Raw genomic sequence first — 22802 nt, forward strand, 5'->3', positions numbered from 1 at the left:
GAGTTCTTCTATGTTTACTGTATTTTGCGATAATGTATCATTAGTTGTTCGGCCTTCACGTGAGACGGTCGTGGTTTTCTTCCGACCCGCCACGAATTTTATATGTTTGACGCACAATGATCTATGTAAGTTCTATTTACCGATATTTTCGTTAATCTTTTTAACGCGCAATGTTTTTTAGTTTTTTAATTTTTTATATATTCTTTCATTTTTTTATTCCAGCATTGTTAAAATAACTTGAAAAGGACCCAAAATAGTGGTCGAAACGTCGTTGTGTTATGCGTAATAAAACTTGCCAGTCAGGCCGTTTAACTTTACTTAATAAACTAACATTAGTAATAATTTTAAATTTATTTATTGTAATATTTTTTGTCTAAACATTAGATTTTTTTTCGTAAAATTAAATTTTGTATAATTTGATATTATTTATGTGTCATAAATTATAAATGTAGATAAAAATATATAACCTGTAATTATTTATGTTACAATATGAAAATAAAAATATATTTATATCTTTGCAGAAAATATATAAAAAATGGATATGTTTTTAAGGAGGTTCAGGTGCTACAAAAAAATGCAGCCAGCTTCATGAAATTTCAATATATTGTTCTGGAATGCAAAATAGAATTATGTGAATTTTTTGGTAATTCTTCACTGTCACGTTATTAAAAAATCGACTCCAAAAATTTTACTTTTTAGCATAAATTTTTATAGGAAATGACATATTGCACACCTTCAGAGTGAAATAATGCAAAAAAATGCAAATGATAAGGAAAGAAAAATATGCACATGTAACTTAATAATTTACAAATAAATGAGTGAAAGAAAGGGGTAGGGACGGTAGGGCGGGAGACCGGGGCAAACTTGACACTAGACTTTTTGCTAATTTAAATCTATCGTAGAAACTTGCTTTTCCTACTGTAAATGCGTCTTTATGTGCTAATATTATCAACGGGATCTTGGGAAAATAATAGAAATCTTTCAAAAAATCTTAAAACTTACTTTAAAGAAAAACTTAAAAAAAAATAAAGGTAAATTTGGACACTTAAAAAAAAGAACTATCGTTTAAAGTAATCTTATAACTACACTCAAAAAAAATATTCTGTCATTTAGTGGCTCCCGCTTGATTTTAGAGGATTTTCCTCTAAAATATGGTCTCAAGAAGATATTTTAAAATCTAGAAGAATATCCTTTAACCATGAGACACTAGGTATATAATTTCCGATATTCACCCGGCATAAATTTTTTTTTTTTTTTTTTGAAATTTTATTACTATTTTATAACTAAATTTGTTTTTAAGATGCAGTCTATGATTATGAATATTTATTTGTATTTGAAAAACACACCTTGGTGAGATTCGAACTCGGGACCTCTAGATCGTGAGCTAACTGCCTTACGTGGTAGACTACTTCTTAATTTGATATAAGTGTTATATATAGTCTACATATGTCATAACCAGTGCAAATATATAATTTTTCAAAAATTATCTTAAGAAACAAATTCAGTTTAAAAAGAGTAATAAAATTTTGAATTGGATATATGATATAATATTTTTTAATGTCGGGTGAATGTCAGAAACCAGTGCCGACTTATTATGTTATTGTAAAACATGCTACTTAATATATTTAAACCTGACAATAATTTAATACAATTTTGTTTTTTACTTGGAATCTTTTATACGAATCTTTTATCTTTTATACTTGTTTCAATGGAAGCAATAATTAACTATAAAAACTAAAGAAAATCTTATAAATTACTTCTTCCTAATATAAGGACAGACATATAAAAGAAGATAAATATTTATATCTTATTTTAAAACTTAAAAACACTTTAAAAATTCCAGATGCAATATAGAAATAATAATTAAAAAAAAAATAACTTAAAAGTTATTCTCTATAACTGTAAACCTTATAATTTTAAAATACTTATAACTTTAACTTTAAAACTTTAAACCTTGAAAATTTAACCACATGAGATAAATCTTCTTAAAAGTTTGCTTTCATGTAACTTTTAAGTTAAGATCAAGATTCATAAAAAAACTTTAAAGTTTAATGTTTTCTTATGATTACCTAAGATTTATTAAAATTACTTTAAAGCTACTTTTCCACTCCTTTAGAGTACCAGAATACTATTTTAAAGTCAATTTTTAAAACTTTTGGTTTTCTAAGATTATTTTACAGTCAGTTTTGAAATACTTTGAAATTTCTTAAATTACTTTAGATTAACCTTGTACACACTTTAATTTACCTAAAAATTTCTTAAGTAAACTCTTGAATTTTTAAAATTACTTTTAAGAACTTTAAAGTTATTTAAAGTATATTTTCCCAAGATTTGATGACATTCTGAGTTATGGTGTAATTTTTAGCGCGCCTGGGGAAAATATACTTTAAATAACTTTAAAGTTCTTAAAAGTAATCTTAAAAATTCAAGAGTTTACATAATAAATTTTTAGGTAAATTAAAGTGTGTACAAGGTTAATCTAAAGTAATTTAAGAAATTTAAAAGTATTTCAAAACTGACTGTAAAATAATCTTAGAAAAACAAAGGTTTTAAAAATTGACTTTAAAATAGCATTCTGATACTCTAAAGGAGTGGAAAAGTAGCTTTAAAGTAATTTTAATTTTTAAAAAAAGGTAAAAAAAAGCGCCAAGTACACGTATAGTAGTGTATATGTTGTTACCTAAAAAAAAATGAAAGTGGTAGTATTATACTTCGAAAAAACCTAAGTAACAAGTGGTAGATTTTTATATCTCGAAAAATCTCGAAAAAATCTAAGCAGTAGTATCTTTATTTCCGAAAAATTATAACCCAAGTGATACACGTCACAAAAATATGTTACCTTATCAAAAAGAAGAGTCGCGCTTCAAGTGATCTATTACAATTACAAAAAAGAAATGATATCTCTTTAAATTAGAGCGCCAATTACAGAGAGAACATGTATATTGCCTCAAAAAATAATTGTTGCACTACTTTGAAAAACCTTTACATTGTGTCAATTAGAAAAGAATGTATAATAACAATTTTATAAAATTTTATTTAAATTTAACAAGGGAATACAAGATATTTAAATACAAAGTTTACATGTGTATTTTTTAATGGTCACAAAGAATTACAGAGGTAACAGTACAAAATACAAATATTTTATTAAAATATTTAATCCAACGAGGGAATACAATTTGTATTTAAATATAAAATTTATATATGTATTTTTCAATAGAATAAAATATTTAATCACAAAGAATTACAAAGGTAACAGTACAAAATAAAAATATTTTATTAAAATACATAAATTTTTCTTGTAAAAAAACTTGGCGCTGTTAGACCTCAAAATTTTAAATAAATAAGGACAACAGTAAATAAAAATAATTCAGAGAAAAATGCGATGGGAGTAATATTAAATGATTATCAGCGTGGATGTGGGAGTGAATGATATGGGTGTGCGTGACGACGCGGACGGCGGATAATGCGGCTTATAATTAAGTATAAAATAAATTTATTTATTTATTTAAAATTTTGAGGTCTAACAGCGCCAAGTTTTTTTACAAGAAAAATTTATGTATTTTAATAAAATATTTTTATTTTGTACTGTTACCTTTGTAATTCTTTGTGATTAAATATTTTATTCTATTGAAAAATACATATATAAATTTTATATTTAAATACAAATTGTATTCCCTCGTTGGATTAAATATTTTAATAAAATATTTGTATTTTGTACTGTTACCTCTGTAATTCTTTGTGACCATTAAAAAATACACATGTAAACTTTGTATTTAAATATCTTGTATTCCCTTGTTAAATTTAAATAAAATTTTTTAATCTTATAAAATTGTTATTATACATTCTTTTCTAATTGACACAATGTAAAGGTTTTTCAAAGTAGTGCAACAATTATTTTTTGAGGCAATATACATGTTCTCTCTGTAATTGGCGCTCTAATTTAAAGAGATATCATTTCTTTTTTGTAATTGTAATAGATCACTTGAAGCGCGACTCTTCTTTTTGATAAGGTAACATAATTTTGTGACGTGTATCACTTGGGTTATAATTTTTCGGAAATAAAGATACTACTGCTTAGATTTTTTCGAGATTTTTCGAGATATAAAAATCTACCACTTGTTACTTAGGTTTTTTCGAAGTATAATACTACCACTTTCATTTTTTTTTAGGTAACAACATATACACTACTATGCGTGTACTTGGCGCTCTTTTTTACCTTTTTTTTAAAAAGGTAATTTTGTACGGATATCACGCCTTTTTGTAGTGTTACGCATCTTAATCTTATAAACAATATATCTTATAATCTTATAAACAGTATATAATACAAGGTATGAAGCTAAAATTGTTACGGACTATTATTTCTAAAGAAAACAACAATTTAATATTTTGCTTAGTTTTTTTTAAATAATAATCTGTAACCCTTTTAGTTGTACACCTTGTATATATTTTTCAATTTCAACATAAAACATAATCGCAATAAAGCATGATTAATGTTAATAAGTCGTTAACTGTAAAATTCTTTATTTATTTTTATTTGCGTGTCTTACTGAATGTTGTTCGCAACTGTATATGTACCGATATCTTCAGGTATCGATATTTTTGATAATTATTTTTACGTCAGACATAATTTTAATTCATCCAATTTTTATTATGTCTAGACATAATTTTTGTCCAATTTTTATTATGTCTAAACATAATTTTAATTTAGCGATTTTTATTATATCATGACATAATTCTAATTCTGCCGCTAGGGAAATTTTAAGTCGATTCTTATGAATCAAGTTTGAATTCAATGTCTAGGTGTCTCAGGTTGCCGATGACGAGGTCCACATAGTGCGCTCTATAGTTTTCGGTGTACAGGTGTATTAATACCTTGAATTCGATGGCCACGTGTTCCAAGTTGCCGATGACGAGGTCCACATAGTGCGCTTCGTAGTTTTCAGTGTCTACATGTATTAATACCTCGAATTCGATATCTACGTGTCCTACATTGGGTGCGTTCAGCCGATACTCCGCTAGCCTAGCAATCGTGAGCAGACGCTCGTTTTCGCTCGTTTCCTCTCTTTTGACCTAATGGATTAAAAGAAGAGGAAACGAGCGAAAACGAGCGACTGCTCACAATTGCTAGGCTAGCGGAGTATCGGCTGAACGCACCCATTCAAATTTAAAGTTATTAATACACCTAGACACCAAAAACTATGAAGCGCATTATGTGGACCTCGTCATCGGCAACCTGGAACACGTAGACATCGAATTCGAGGTATTATTACACCTAGACACCAAAAACTACCGAGCGCGCTATCTGGACCTCGTCATCAGCAACCTGGGACACCTAAACATCGAATTCAAGGTATTAATACACGTAGACACCGAAAACTACGGAGCTCACTATCTAGACATTGTCATCGGTAACCTGGAACACTTAGACATCGCATTCAACGTATTGTTACACCTGGACACCGAAAACTACGAAGCGCACTATGTGGACCTCGTCATCGGCAACCTGGGACACCTAGACATCGAATTCAACGTACGATTACACCTGGACACCGAAAACTATGAAGCGCACTATTTGGATTCCGTCATGGGCAACCTGAGACACGTGAACATCGAATTCAAGGTATTAATACACGTAGACACCGAAAACTACGGAGCGCACTATGTGGACCTTGTCATCGGCAACCTAGGACACCTAGACATCGCATTCAACGTACGATTACACCTGGACACCGAAAACTATGAAGCGCATTATTTGGATCCCGTCATCGGCAACCTGGGACACGTGGACATCGAATTCAAGATATTAATACACGTAGACACCGAAAACTACGGAGCGCACTATGTGGACCTCGTCATCGGCAACCTGGGACACGTAAACATCGAATTCAACGTATTATTACACCTGGACACCGAAAACTATAAAGCGCACTATCTGGACATCGTCATCGGCAACCTGGGATACATAGACATCAAATTCAAGCTTGATTCATAAGAATCGACTTAAAAATTCCCTAGCGACACTTTCTGCCAAGCGTAGAAAACCTTCTTTTCCGTTGACTCAATATTTATTATATATATATCTAATTTACCTAAATAGAAATCTTCCTCCTGACCGATAAGTCTATCGACCTAATTTCGAAATACGCGCGCGATATCGAAACTGGCGATACCTGCGCCGCCAGCGTCGAAAAAGTGAAAGGGACGTTTCTCTGATAATCATAATAATATTGAGACGTCGGCGTTAGGAGGAGGAGGAGTATCTTAAAAATAAATTTTCGCATTTGGACTTTGCGTCGCAATATCTCCGCTCGTAGGGCACGTAGCTGAATATTATGAGAGAAACCCCCCCCCCTAATTGGACCCCAAGCTATCGATCAAGCCTACTTAGAACTTGATCCGTTCACTCGTTATCGAGATCTCAACATCTCGGGTACTCGCAACTCGTCGCGTCGCGTAAAAGAGTCACGGTCGGTCTCGCTCCGCGTGTACTTGGCGCGAGACACTACCGTGTCTCTTGATACCCGTGCAGTAACGTTCAATCCTGAAATGGTGTGTGGCAGCGCGGTACGGCGTTTGCCTGCTAAGACGCTGGGCCGGGTTCGTTCCCTGGTGCTTCCTTTTATTTTTTTTTTTTTTTTTTTTTTTACAAAGTAATAATTATATAATTATTTCAAGAACAAAGGAGCATGTAAAAAATAATTTAATTTATAGTCAAAATGTATTGATTTTCTTTATAACATTCGAACACGACATAATACAGGAACGCACGCGTTTTGGGCACAAGACTATTCTGAAGAGGATGAGAAAGACAATCGAAATGACCCGTCAATAATTTTTTCAATTAATTGTGAAAGTTGAAACAAAAATTTATTTGTTATAAGGTGTAAGATAATACTATTCTCCATTAATCACACCGTATGATTAAATATATTTGTGTAAGGGAAAATTAGTTACTAATTATTATCCTTCTCCTCACCTCCCTTATTAAACTCTTAACGTTATGTAAAAAATCATTACATTCATATTATTCGATTACACACACACTTCTAATTATTTTTTACATGCTCTTTCGTTCTCGGAATAATTATATAATAATTATATATATTAAAAAAAGTAAAAAATAAAAAGAAGCACCGGGAAACGAACCCGGGCCAGCGTATTAGCAGTCAGACGTCCTGCCGCGCTGCTACAGGCTATTTCGAGACTGGGTGTTACCGCACGGTTATATAACGCTGACATCTCTTTTTTTTTGCACTCTCCCTTTTGTCTGTCTCTCTCTCTCTCTCTCTCTCTCTCTCTCTCTCTCTCTCTCTCTCTGTTTCTGTAAATTGTGAGATTTCGTAGGAAAAAAATAGGATACACATTATATGGTAAATATATTTCTTTATTGTGAATAACCGGAATAACGTGAATAATGAAAATGAAAAACAGGGCCTGTAGATTCAGGCCATATGCGCTCCATGTCCCATTCTCGTCTCTGACCTCTTCTTCTCCATCCTCCTCCTCTTCTCCATCCTCCTTCTCCTCTCCATCCTCCTCCTCCTCTCCATCCTCCTCCTCCTCTCCACCCTCCTTCTCCTCTCCATCCTCCTCCTCCTCCTCTCCATCCTCCTCCTCCTATCCATCCTCCTCTGCTCCTCATCCCGCGCCGTGCTCTTGACGAGTAATAGCTATACAGAAATCATAAAGCAATAAATTATTTTATAAAATAGCAAACATTTTTTAACTGTAATTGCATTCACAAATATTACATACATTTGATTTCTTTCCTTCAAATTTTTCCCCTCTCTTTGTTTTCCTTTATTTTCTTTTTCTTCCTCGTCCACACTCATCCTTTCTTCGCTGTCTTCCTCCTCCCCCTCCTTCCTTCGTTGTTGTCCTTCACTTCGCCTTTCTCGATCCCTCTCTCTTTCCCTTCCTCGTTTCTCTTCTTTCGCATTCTCCGGTCTCCTAATTCAATTATGTTTATAACGTTTATTATAAAAGAAATGTGTAGTAATAAATAAATTATATGAACCGTTTTGTTATAAACTACATATGCAATTTATGGTATTACACATCATAGAAGCGCGCTACTTAGTTTTTTTAGCTATTTTTATTTTTTACTTTTTATAAAGAAGTATATATAAATCGGTCACATGCATTGATCACATATGAAATTACAATAATAACCTAACATTTATACGAACTGTCAAAGTATACATTACTTGCAACATGAAGTGAGCTAAGCGAGAGAATCAATCACGGAAAAGCGTTAACAATAAAATCTTTTACACGGCTTCTTTTTACAGAAAAAAGAAAGAGAAAACTAGGTGTATGAAATGATTAGTATGAAAATGCATTCTGCGCTGTGCGCAGTGATTAGTATGAAAATGCATTCTGCGCTGTGTGCAGTGATTAGTATGAAAATGCATTCTGCGCTGTGCGCAGTGATTACTGTAAAAATGCATTCTGCGTTAAGCGCAGTGATTACTGTGAAAATGCATTCTGCGTTGAGCGCAGTTTATAATAAAATGTACGCTCAGCTCACCTACCTGCATTCTGCTTCGCGCAGTAAATCTTAGCAATAAAAAATACGCTGCTACTTGAAATGACATATTAAGTAAACACATTGGTTAATTTGATTTAACAAACCCCCAAGCATTAATGTATCCTTGATGTATACTGGGTACATGGACACATTAAGAAATCGTGCAAATTAAGTGAATTACTGATATGTGCGCATGGGTGCATTTATATCTTACCGTTTAGAGCACAAAATAGCTAGTCTCTAATGGATAGATATGATTGTAATCCGTGTGTACTACAACAGGGTATCTACTATCCAGTAAGTAAATTAATAGCTAATTATTATCAAACTCGTTCACAAATTTGTGGCAAATTCGATGTTTATGGTGTAAGTAATAAATTCGTTTTTTGCTAACAAAGCTTGCGAATATATCCTGACAGCAAATTGATGCAAAAAAAAAGCAAGATTTGCGTATATATTGTGTGTATCTGGGTCGGTTTTTGCATATAAAATTTTGTTTATATAAAAAAATATATATAAATATTTTGTAATACTTTTATTTCTTACTTTAAAAAATAAAGAAGTTTGTACAATTTAATAAAACTATGCTCTCTTTATATAATTTATTTCGAATAAATTATCATAAAATCCCGACTATTACAAGTTATGAACAATAAATAAAGAATGTATATATTATTTTATCTATAGATAATCCAATTTGCAATGCTTCTCTATAATAAACTTGTAGTATGAATTAATGTATTGTTCACGGTGTAGAACAGCTTTATGTTTCTATGACGATTTAATGGAAATAAATGTAACATTTAAAATATATACACGTTTAGAAAATTATTTTTTATTAGTTATTTATCTCAACTTTTATTATATGATTTTAATCGCTCAACGAAATGTTAATAGAAATAATATGTAAATTGTTTTTAAATCAAGATATAAAAATTAGACGATTTCGCTTTTTCAATGAAATCGTGTAATATTAAAAAAATTAGCTTTGTATTGCTTTTTCGAAGATAAAGTTTGCAAACTTTTGAAACATATAAATCATTACATACAGATATACCGCGAAAATAAGTATATGAAAATTTTTCAATTTTATTTTTTTTATGTCATTTAGTAATACAGTAATAAAAAAATAAGTCATTTATTAATAAAACATTACATTTACAGTATTTCACTTTATAAAATTTTATATTATTTTACACCACATTTTATATTACTCATAATGTGTGCAATTTTTTATTTAATTTTTTCTGTAACAAATATATTTTGTGACACAAATATATAGCCCTACGTACTTCACCTTATCTTCAAAAAAGCAATACAAATTTAATTTTTTTAATTACACGATTTCATAGAAGAAGCGAAATCGTCCAATTTTTATATCTCGATTAAAAAACAAATTACATATTATTTCTGTTAACGTTCTGTCACGAAATAATAGTCATATAGAGACGTATTGTCATGACAATTACAATGGCCAGTAGGGTCGATTACAGTTTTTATTGCTGTTAATTTTTATTTAATGTTTATTTTTTAAATAGTAATTTAATATTATTGCTTTTATTAAATGTGTCGTTGAATAGTACACTTATAGAAGTAATATGTACATTGTAGGATGGAAATTTTTCTCATATCTATTCTGTACTATATTTTACAATTATAGATGTAAATATTTTTATTTATTTTTATATGATAAACATTATATATTTGAAAATGCATGATCGATTCGACATCTGATTCTCAATCGTCACGTCGCACCGCCAAAGGAATCCTTCCCCTTCGCCCGTTTCCGAAAGATCCCGTGAGCCAGAGTTGGGCACATTTCATTCGAATAACGAATTAAGAATAAATTATTCGAATAAAATATCATTCAAATAAAATTTCATTCGTATGTGTCTCATTCGTAACATAGTCAACTACATTTTATTCGGATAAATCTTCATTCATAACGTGACGAATGATTTTTCATCCGAATAAATCTTTATTCATAAAATACGAATAAAACTTTATTCGAATAAATCTTTATTCGGAATTGACAAATAAATTTTTATTCGAATTAATGCTCAATCGTACGATACGAATAAAGTTTGATTCGAATAAATACCAGTATGTCTTATTTATGTCTCAAATGTTGGCGCTCGCGCCGCTCGCTTTCATCAATAACAATAACTATCGTACAAGCGTTTGACCGTGTAACGGTCACCATGATATATCCAGTATTACTGTTTTGGCTTCATTCGATCCAGAGTAGTGTTATTCTGTTGTCTGATGTGTGTGAATCGACGATCGACACACAAATTATAGTGAAGTAAAAATATTTTATTAATCGAAGGTAAGATATTTAAATTTGATTGTGGATCAAATCCCAGAGAATTAGGTTCAATTTGACGTGGAATACTACATATATGTTTTGCTTATTTTTATATATTATACATTGTTTTAGTTAGCATGGCTGAATCTGGAACAAACACTGTACCAGACTCTCACTCTCAGACAACGTCTTCGTCCTCGCCCTCGCAGATGAAACAGTCTGAAAACGAAAATGATGGTGCGGATAATACCGAAAATAGCAGAGATTCACCTTCAGTGAATACAATCACCTCGAACATGGCAATCTTAGATGGAAAGTATTTCAAAATTGTACAGGGTAAAAATTCCTTAAAAACTAACGACGTAGTGGCTACATGTGTAGCATGCTTACCAAAGATTGTTGAAGTAAAAGGTACATTAACATCGACATCAAATTTCAAATCACACCTGAAACGAAGGCACGACAGTAATTTGGTAAAGGAATATGAAAAATATTGCAAAGAAAAACGAGCCAAATTATCTGCATCGGACTGTTCTGATGAAAATCAACTTGCATCTCGCAAGAAACGCAAACTGCTGAGCTTACAGGAACAATTGGACGAAGATATAACTCAATTCGTTGTTCACTCTATGACCCCATTAAGGATAGTAGATGATCCTTATTTCCAAGCTATATTTGATCATCTTAAAGTTAAAGCCCGCGGAAAACCAATAACGGTACTAAGTCGACGCTCTCTTGGTAGAAGAATAAAAGATTTGTATGAAAGCAATACCAAATCTATTAAAAAAATTTTAACTGAAGAAGCGCAATATATTTGTACCACAGCTGATGTGTGGTCTTCGAAGAAAAGAAGTTTTTTAGGAGTAACTGCACACTGGATTAACATTAATTCGTTAAAGAGACAATCTGCAGTTTTGGCCTGCCGGAGATTCCAAGGAACACACAGTTTCGATAGGATTGCTGAGATGTTATGCGATATTCATTCCGAGTTTGGTTTAGATTCGTCAAAAATATTAGCCACTGTCACTGATAATGCTAGTAACTTTGCTAAAGCTTTCAGGGTTCTTGGTGTAAAACTTTGTAACTTTCAAAGGGACGTTGATGGTGAAAATAATGAATTTTCGGATACATCAGCAGATGAAGAAAGCGACGATGAGGATTTTCAATCAATTCCGATGGGTAATATTTTTTTCACCAGTTTAAAATTAATGCTGCACCTGCACTATTATTAAAAATGAAGCCAAAATTAATTATATTACGATTCGATTTATATATTATATTATGTATGCATAACATTACAATTTCTAGATCCTGATGAAGAATGTGCTTTAGAGCCAAATAAGCCTCTGCCACAACATCTCAGGTGTTGTGCACATACGCTCAATCTTTGTGTCGCGAGCGATGCCATAAAAGCTATCAACAGCTTTCCATCGCTATTATCAGTGCATGAACAGGCAATGGCCAAATGTACGGTGTTATGGAGATTCGTTGGACGTCCAAAGTCTGCAGAAATACTAATGGACATATTAGGTCATACGTTGAGCAGGCCAGGTGAAACTAGGTGGAATTCATTATATGATTCTCTGCGCCAAATTGTAAAAATTCGTGAAAAGTGTCCTCAGTTAAGTCGAGCGCTCAATATCAAGAATACTTTAAAGGAGACTGATTTTATTTACATTGAGGAACATCTGTCATGTGTCGCTCCTGTGGCTGAAGCTCTCGATATTCTGCAAGGGGAAAATAATGTATATTACGGAATTGTTCTCCCTTGCCTTTTCGCATTACGTAAAAAATTACAAGTTTTACAAAACAAGGAGTTGAAATATTGTAGACCACTATCGGATGCTCTTTTGGAAAGTGTCGAAAGACGATTTAAAGATTTCTTTGACATGTCTGCGGTATCAGCACAGAATGCTGCAATTGCCACATTGTCATATCCAAGGTTCAGAAATCGATGGTTGTCATGCATTGGCCTTGAATCAGCTCAGATACTATCACTTTTTAAAAAAGCAGTTGCAGCAGAGAGTAATTGTGTAGAAGTTTCCGAAAAAGAAACGGATCCGTTTGACGATTACTTTGATTTTGCGATGGAATCACAATCAGCAGCTTGCGGAGATTCATGTACGATAGATATGGTAGTTTCAAAGTATTTAAGTGACAGTACTCGAGAAGTTTCAATGCTCAAATCTTATCCAGCAATAAAAAAAAGTATTTGTGCGTTATAATACACCACTGCCGTCCTCTGCCCCCGTTGAACGATTATTTTCCTACGTTACCATGACAAATGTTCCAAAAAGTAGTAAGCTGTCAGATAAAATGTTCGAAATGAAAGTTGTTTTGAAGGGAAATTATTCTAAATCTTATGTAAACGAGTAAGAATTATTAGATTTTTTTTACATTGAGAGCTGCAGTACCGTGTGGTCAACTGCCCAATGAAAGTGGCAATAATAGATGCAATTATAATGCAGCGATTTAAGATAATGTACTTTTGTAACGTGAACAAAAAGTGATTGTTAATTTTATTTACATTAGGTATACTGTATTCACATATAAGCATATGTAAACTTATTTTAAGTTTATTATACTAGACCCACACGCAATACATCATAAACCAGCCTTATTCATCTCATTGACCGGCTCATGAGTTATTGACCGAGGTCAATCGAAGATGTGGAGACATTTTTATTTTACTTTTTTGTTTTTTTGCAATTAATTTTTTTTTAATTTCTTATAGACACAAAAACTACGTTTTTCAAGTATTATTTTTATGTATTTTTCTTTTATGATGTTATACAGAGCAATAAATGTAAAAAGAAAAAGTTCTCTAACAAAAAAAATTTCTCTCCTTGTATCGTAGCTAAAATCAATGTTTGAGCTTACAAAAAAACTCCGACTCGAAACTAGCTATTTCTTTAAGTTTTCCTTGTTTTTTAATTTTATAGCCTTATATTCTACCGAAATTTTATACAATAAAATTTTATTCGTCACTTGTACATAAGAATTTATTCGAATAAATTTTTATCTGCAAGTCAGAAATATAATTTTATTCAAATAATTTTTTATCCGTGATTTACGAATAAAATATTGTCCGAATAAAAAATTATTCGCCAGACATGAATACTTTTTTATTCGAACAATATTTTATTCGGATAAAAAATTATTCAAATAAAATTGTATTTCTGATTTGCAGATAAAAATTTATTCAAATAAATCCTTATTTATACAAGTAACGAATAAACTTTTATCGCATAAAATTTTATTCTCACTCTTATCTAAATAAAGTTTTATCTAAATAATGCCCAACACTGCCGTGAGCCAGGCGTCACGCCGGTTACTCTAGCCTAATAGCCTAATAGCCCCGGTCTCCTCTACGTTATCGCACATTTTGTAGAAAAATTAATTATTAAATGTATGTCAATAGGCTCATACAATTAAAAATCAGTAAGAAAGAAAAGAGCAATTGAGCCACAACAGGATGTAAGTGTTGAAAATTTTTATATTGAAAATAATTGACAGACGTTTTGGCCCTTCATGCGGGACCATCCTCAGTGTCGGTATACAATTCTTAAAAACTAACGCGACAAAATTAACTCAACTAAACCGCAATAGTGTTGAATGCGAAGAGGACCACTGTAAAAATTGTGACATCTGTAGAAAAAGAAGTCACTTTATATATACAAATATCTACAAAATATATATCTTATATATCTTATATATCTTATATATATCTTATATCTACAAAAGGGGAGGAGGAGCCGAAGTTTTTGTTAATGTCTAATCTGTGTTCCTTAACTCGAGTTTTCAGCTGTCTCTTAGTTTGTCCCACATAAGTCACTTCACACTCTCTGCAAGGAATCTTATACACGACGTTGCTGTATGCAAGTTTATCCAAATTATCCTTGCCTGTTTTGATGAATTTTTTGAGAAGGTGCGCGACAGAAAAGGCCATCTCCAGATATAGGTCCTTTGCAATATTTTTAAATCTGTCAGACGTGTACTTTACGTAAGGGACAGTAAAATATTTATTCTCACAAGTTAATAATAAAGTATCCTCACCTCTATTTTTACGCAAAAAAACTTGTCTCAACCTGTTTATTATTGTGGAAAAAATAAACTGTAGCGGGTAACCGTTGTCTAAAAGTACCTGAATAATATTATTAAAGTTTTTTCTGTGGAACTGAGGATGTGAGATCGACACTATCTTGTCCACCAGACCGTATATCACGCCCCTTTTATGTGAAATCGGTTGGTGTGAGTGGTAATTAAGGTATTTCCCGGAAAAGGTGGGTTTATGGTACCAATCGAAAATGAATTTGTTCTCTCTCACCATCACAGTGACATCAAGAAAATTAAGTGTATTATTTCTGATTTTTATGGTGAATTGCAGTCTCTGATGAAACGAGTTAAAAATTTGTAATATGCGATCAATATAAAAGTTTTCAACACTTACATCCTGTTGTGGCTCAATTGCTCTTTTCTTCCTTACTGATTTTTAATTATTAAAATATAAATTGCTTGATTTTTCTTCTACTAGAAATGAACGCAAGCAAATAATGACAGCAGCGCAAACAAGTATAGTAGGGGATGCGTTCAGAAAGTCACCCGGTGTACACTAAATTCACCCGAAGTGGTGGGAGATGGGCGTACGCGTTTCATATAAAGAACTGAGCGCGTAATTTGAATTGATATTATATCTATTGATATTTGCATCAAATATTTATATACATACATCAGTGAAAAAAAATATGCTAGAATAATAATAAATCAAGAGACACGGTAGTGTCTCGCGCCAAGTACACGCGGAGCGAGACCGACCGTGACTCTTTTACGCGACGCGACGGGTTGCGAGTACTCGAGATGTTGAGATCTCGATAACGAGTGAACGGATCAAGTTCTAAGGCCCAGTTCAACAGTGGCCAGTTAGCTTAACCAGTAGTTAACTCTCACTCTCCGTCTCTATCTAACCTTTGAGTTAAAAAGAGACAAAGAGTGAGAATTAACTACTAGTTAAGCTAACTGGCCACTGTTGAACTGGGCCTAAGTAGGCTTGATCGATAGCTTGGGGTCCAATTAGGGGGGGGTTTCTCTCATAATGGGTGCTTTCCAGCAAGGGAACACAGTCATACACAGTGCGACACAGTGTTACACAGTGTTGACTTGTAGCTGAAACGCTGTTTAACTTTTTTATTTCACCGCCAGAATGGAGGGCAGTCACTTTACATAACCTGATCTAATTTGTCACTAGGTTTTTGACCTTAAGACACTTGACTTCTCCTCACCCCCGAAGATATAACCTACAAAAACCCGTTTCGCGCGGTGATCAACAAGCGTGATAATCAGTTGGTGAAATTGTTGTTAAAGCATGATGTCCAAGTGCCAGTGCAAGATGTAAACGGTAAAACGCCGTTACATTTAGCAGCTGCTTGTGGCAGGTAAGAAGTTACGTCCGTACAGAATTTTTTGCCCTAGTATAGAGCTGTTCTACATCGCAAGTCTGTTTGTAGATTGTATGCTTTACCCGTCCTCGTTAAAGCCGATCCGACTGCGGCGACTTTGAAGGACGATCAAGGCTGCACAGTGCTCCATTGGGCTTAATGTTACAACGGCAACTCGAATTGCGTGGAGTATGTTTTGAATCATAACGTGTTCGATTCTTTGGAAGGCATGTAGTTTCTTACACTTCAAAAATGATTATCCAACAATGCGTTACGTATGTCAAGCTGATTTTTTTTCTTAATTATTTCCAGGTAATCCTATTTCTGCCGTACATTGCGCCGTATATCAAGGATTCGCGCACTGCCTAGAGTTACTCATCAACAAGTTCGGCGGACAGGCGGTTGCTGCTCCGAGGGATTCGTCGTGTGGTTTATTACCACTGCATGTCGAGGCGAGTGCGGGATCCGTCAAGTGCGCGCGATTAATTCTAAACTCCGTCGGGCCGGAACTAGCCGGCCTCGAGACAACCGATTATTTCGGACGGACTCTGCTAATTCTTTGCGCGGCCGTCAACGGACAATGCAAAGCTATTGGTAACTTGATCGCCCTGTAATGAAGTTACACACTTACGTGATATTCTCGTATTAATGAGACGCATTCCGTCAACAGAATTATTGCTCGAATGGGCGCTGCACCTAACGTGTCAGAGACGTCATTCCGCCGCGGCATCATTGCTCTTAAACTGGATCGAGTCGCTCGGTAACTCCGATACCGGCGACAACAACACATCGCAATCGCAACGCGTTTCCGTCATTAATATGATCAAACGGGTTTTTTAAATGTCAGAAGATACTTTTGCTGTAAAAGTTAGTATTTTTTAACATCTTATGAAATATTAACTTATTTATCAGATATATAGAAGAGAGAGACTGATATATAAAAAAACTGATCAAGTTATGTAAATTAAGAAATAAAATGAAATAAATTTGTACTGTAACACACTGTTTTGAGAATGTAAATAATTAAGTTATGTTTGCAGTTTTACCTTATTAACAAAATTAATTAGTTTTATTAATAAATAAAATAATTTATAGATGAATATGAAAGAAAAAGTAGCAATCAGTTTTCTAATGGAGAGTACAGCCAACACTAGTACAAGTACAGAGGACTCAAGTACCAATGATATAGACTGGAACAATACTAGTCTTTCAGCCAGTAATATATCTTCAAGCAGTGAAGAAAACAATAATTATTTATTGATATTTTCTCTAATGAAATATTTATTGAGTGGACAGAGAAATCGAGTTGAACATTATCTTAATATTGTGGATAGCTGGACAGACTTAGAATTTAAGGAGCACTTACGAATCCAGCGTATCACAGCAATTCGATTAATAGGTAATGTTCAGTATTTTGAAAAATAATATAATATTTGTGTTTGACCATTTTATAATTATTTTATAATCTTTGAAACCTATAGTTCTTTACATATTCTAGATGAATTGCATGAAAGTGGATCTATACCTTCACATTCGTTTGGAGTGAAACCAATTGAAGCAAAACTCAGTTTTGTTATATTTTTGTGGCACTTGGCGAATACAGAACCTCTACGAACTATCTCAGATAGATTTGATGTTTCAATTTCTTCAGTCTTTCGTGTAATTCGCCGATTAACAATTTGGATCTTGACAAAATTAGATAACGTTATCAAATGGCCCGAAGGACAACATGTCGCATATGTTTCTCATCAGTTTTATTCCAAAAGAGGCATTCCAAATGTAATAGGAGCTATTGACTGCACTCACATTAGGATAGAAAAACCTAATGTAGAAAATGCAAGAGACTATTGTAACCGGAAAAAATACTTCTCTGTAAACCTACAAGCAGTCGTAGATGCGAATATGAAATTTACTAACATATACTGTGGTCAGCCCGGTTCTCTCCATGATGCAAGAGTTTTGAGAAAATCTGAATTGTACAATTCAGCTAATGAACATAGAGAAATTATGTTTCCAGATAACAAATTTATAATCGGGGATTCTGCATATCCATCATTACAGTGGCTTGTTCCTCCTTTCCGTGATAATGGTCATCTTACTCCTTTTCAGACCAAATTTAATTTCATACATTCTTCAACGCGTATGGTTGTAGAAAGAGCATTTGGGTATTTGAAAGGACGTTTCCGACAAATTAAATTTTTTTTCGGAATATTGCGATATGCCATTCATTGCAAATACTATTGTAGCTGCATGTATCTTACACAATTTATGTATAAATTGTAATGATGACAATTTTAATTATGATAATGTTGAAATTGAGGAACCAAATGATAATATTAATGTAAATGATGATCATAATGAAAATAATTGCCGATTTCAAGAAGATCAAAAGATGCAATTATTTATGGAAATATTTGGCCAGGAATAAACAATGTATTGTTATGTATAAGTTGTAAATAAAAGTATTTAGCCATAACAGCTTGAATATGAACATCATATTTTATTATAAAATTATCACAAATGTATGCTGTCATCCAATAGCATGAACATTTCTTATAAATTAACACAAATAGTGAATATTACAATTATTTAATCACATAATAATTGCAAAACGTAGGAACAAAAAATAATAGAACAAGTTTAAAATATTAATAATTAACCTGATGACTATACTATATATATACTATTAATAAATGACAACATTAGAGAAACTAGTTTCGTAAAAATGCAGTTATTAATTATTATAATTATAAGTACTTATGGATTATCGAATACTGACCTTTAATGACATCCTAATTGCAACTAAATTATAAGATATATTTGTACTAAATTGAAAAAACAAAAAAATAAAGACAGTACAATATTTTGGTAAAAAATAAACTCTAGAATATGTAGAGCATTTAATCTTCCATGGTTCAGGAACTTCTACAGTAGAATATCTTTCACCTCTTGTCGTCATACGTGTCACACTATTTGGAATATAACCTTAAAGTTTTTTTACCGGACCGTAGAAACTACAAAAATAAATAGTACCACATGTAAAAATGTCGGTAATGTTGGTATCCATGGAGTGACACAAAACGATGACACAGTCAAACTCACCATTTTAGCTGTGTACGATTGTGTCGACTTGTGTCGTAGTTGGAAAGCACTGGGTCGAACACTGTGTTACACAGTGTCGCCTGTGTACATTGCTGGAAAGCACCCAATATTCTGCTACGTGCCCTATGAGCGGAGATATTGCGACGCAAAGTCCAAATGTGAAAATTTATTTTTAAGATACGAATACGTATACTTCTAACGCCGACGTCATATATGATGACGTCATAATCAGAAACGTCACTTTCACTTTTTCGACACTGGCGGTTAGCGGCGTTAGTATCGCAGTGCAGTGCAGTGTAGACAGTGAGTTCGTTTAGCGCGCTGTCAGCTGTCAGTCAGTTCTTATTCATCAGTTAACCTATCTTGACCTATCTCGAGAGCACTCGAGAGACACAGTAAGTACGAAGTACGCGCGGAGCAAGACCGACCGTGACTCTTTACGCGACGCGACGATTAATTACTGTTATACTTATCTTATTTACTGTTTATTATTACGTTTACGTGAGTGTTTATACATACAGGTTAATAACCTATTATATTATTTTTTATTTTTATATTGACGGCAGAGAGCTGAGGATCCTGAGATCAAGGAGCCTGTTCGCACGAAGCGTTTCTGCCGCGCGATTGCGGCCGCGCGTGAATAACGTTTGCACGAGCCGTACGCTGTCCCGATCGAGGTAATAAGGTGCGACAACGCGCGCATACACCGTAATCGTGCCGGCGATATACTGAATTGAATTGCTTCGTGCTTATCTAGAGATTTCGTATCCCTACATTGTGTTACCACCGCTGCCGGAAAAGAAGGTTCTCTACGCTTGGCAGAAAGTGACAACTGACACGTTCGATCCCGACTTCGTTGATCGCAGAAGAGCTGGACTCTCGAGGTACGTTTCCGATTTATAATTATAATAGTATCGTGCGATGAATGTTGTACCCAATTATAACCTCAAATGAAGTTGTGCACGTTGCTAGTATTCTGATTATACAATACATTTTTACTTTGTAGAGGTATTATATATTACAGCAGAGAGCTGATACCGAAGAGATCAAGGAGCCTGTTCACAGGTATATATATATGTATATATCCCTGAGAGCACAGAAAAGTTTCTGCAACATTGTAGGAACATAACATTGAAACATTGAAACTGTTACAGTTATGTTGCGTAATGTCTCTGAAACGTCTCTGCAAGATTGCAGCAACGTCAAAATGTCCGCTTCGGTCCGCAAGAAACGTTTATGAAATATTACAGAAATAATTCTTGAACATTTCGGTGAGGTTGGTGCAATATCCTCTTTGGTTTCACTTGCAACATTGCAGAAATGTAAAAAAAACGTATATATGCGGGAATAAATATTGTTAATAAAAAAACATAATTTATTAAATCACAATAGTTTTATTTTTTTTATTTGTAGAAATAGGTTAATATTGTATAATATTTCAACAGATTATACATTTATATATTTATATTATATTAATTATATTTATATTATAATAATATATTATTTATTATATTATTTATTATATAGTATTAATATTAAAATTTATATTGCATCATCATCAGCGTCAGCTGTCTTCTGATGTTTACTGAAAATGAAAATAATAGTGTGATAAAAATAACGAAAAAGCATGTTATTTATTTAAGATGACTTAGTAATAAAAAATTTAAACAAATGAGAAAAAAGTTAAATTAATTTTGTACTTCAAAAATTTATATATATAATTAAGAATTTCTGTATTTTTTTTATTTTTTCACATATATTCTATATACTATTTCTAAATCAAAAATTGGTTATTATGTAATAATTTAATATGTATTAAAATCAAAATTATAATTTTTTTCATTTTGTGTACAAGTTGACTCCGCTTTCAACGAAAGTTCAGGCAATGAATAGTTCGTTCGACCAATAATAAGAATACCATCATCAAATATATGTTATCTATATAATGTATTGTTTTATATGAATATGTTATTAAAATTTCTTTTCGCGCTTAACGCATTCCTTTTCACGCTTAACGCGCATGATGCATCTACTCTTATCTAACATTCGGTGAACAACAAGGATAAATATGCTTCATACACAACATGCGTGAAACGGAATGTATCTTAAAGTAGATATATCAATAACAGATCTATCCCGGGAGCTCCGAGGGGGGAGCGGGGCGGGGGGGAAGGACTCGAGGGCGAGGGGTCTGCCGGGGGGGACGACTTGGTGGCGAGGGGTCTGCCGGGGGGGACGACTTGGTGGCGAGGGGTCTGCCGGGGGGAGGACGACTTGGTGGCGAGGGGTCTGCCGGAAGAGGGACGACTCGTTGGTGAGATGGAACGGGGGGGGTCGGCGAGCGAGACATGTTTATTAAATATTAATAAACATATCGTATTGACAAGGGGTACCGCCGGGGGGGGAGGGTCGTCACTTTATCGGCGCGGGGGTATTACAAAAGCGCCGTCCTCTCGTTCGCGTTCTCTCTCGCGCGCGTTCTCTCTCGCTCCCGTTCGCGTTATCTCTCCCTCGCGCGCTCGCTCCCGGCCCCGTTCGCGCGCGTTTCTTTTCATTATAATAAATAATTGGGAAAAGGAAAGATAATTTTAGATACAGTGATATGCATTTTAATATATATATATATATATATATATATATATATATATATATATATGTATATATGTATATATGTATATATGTATATATATATATATATATGTATATATGTATATATATACAGGGTAAAGAGAAAATATAGGTACAAACTTCTAGGGATGGTAGAAGGAATTGAAGCAAACATTTTTTGCTTATAAAATAATAGTCGGAAATGCTTTCTTTTCGCTTTATAGACACTGAATAAAGAAAAGAATCATAAATTACCCACTAAAAAATAACTGCGTTTAAGTCAAATAAAACGTACGTTTTGATATAGCTGTTTTGTGTTTCAATCTTCACCCTTTATCCAGTGTCTATAAAGCTAAAAAGAAGCATTTCCGACTACTACTTTATAAGCAAAAATGTTTATTTCAATTTCCTCTACCATCCCTAGAAGTTTGTACCTATAGTTTTCTTTCACCCTGTATATGTATGTATATATGTATATACATATACATGCATGCATGTATATACATACAATATTAATCAGAACGTGTTTAAATGATAATGAAAAGTATATATGTTTTAAGTTATATCATACAAAATTCTCAATATTCGAAATTTAGTTGAAAAATATAAAATAGTAAAATATTTATTTGACGATAGTCTTACTTTAATAATCATGCACAGAATGTAGATATATAAAGAAACATTTTTTTAGAACATAAGGATTATGGCCAAATATTACACCAAGATTACATTAACTCGCATGGCTGAGTTACTAGATCTTCCGACTGAAGAAACAGAAGCATGTCTTTGCAATTTGGTAGAGACTGGAGTAATCAGCGCG

The 22802-nt window shown here is 33.1% G+C and overlaps 1 protein-coding gene and 1 pseudogene across 2 annotated transcripts; both read left to right on the forward strand.

Annotated features, from left to right (window-relative positions):
- The first annotated feature begins 10975 nt into the window (after positions 1 to 10975).
- Positions 10976 to 13264, forward strand: LOC143894193 (uncharacterized). The gene has a single exon (XM_077400331.1). It carries the CDS (start codon positions 10976 to 10978, stop codon positions 12068 to 12070), a length of 1095 nt encoding a protein of 364 aa, XP_077256457.1. The 3' UTR covers positions 12071 to 13264.
- A 2819-nt stretch (positions 13265 to 16083) lies between these two features.
- Positions 16084 to 18508, forward strand: LOC143894182 (uncharacterized; annotated as a pseudogene). The gene is made up of 6 exons (XR_013256011.1): positions 16084 to 16270; positions 16343 to 16500; positions 16586 to 16867; positions 16944 to 17140; positions 17369 to 17672; positions 17772 to 18508. The product of XR_013256011.1 is annotated as an uncharacterized LOC143894182 (transcript).
- Positions 18509 to 22802: the final 4294 nt, after the last annotated feature.

This window comes from Temnothorax americanus, unplaced genomic scaffold, assembly GCF_048541705.1.
Source record: "Temnothorax americanus isolate GAGA-0224 unplaced genomic scaffold, ASM4854170v1 Scaffold130, whole genome shotgun sequence".
Lineage (NCBI taxonomy): Eukaryota > Metazoa > Arthropoda > Insecta > Hymenoptera > Formicidae > Temnothorax > Temnothorax americanus.

Excerpts from the sequence above, each read along its gene's own strand:
- LOC143894193 (XM_077400331.1), top strand. The coding sequence starts at position 10,976 with ATGGCTGAATCTGGAACAAACACTGTACCAGACTCTCACTCTCAGACA.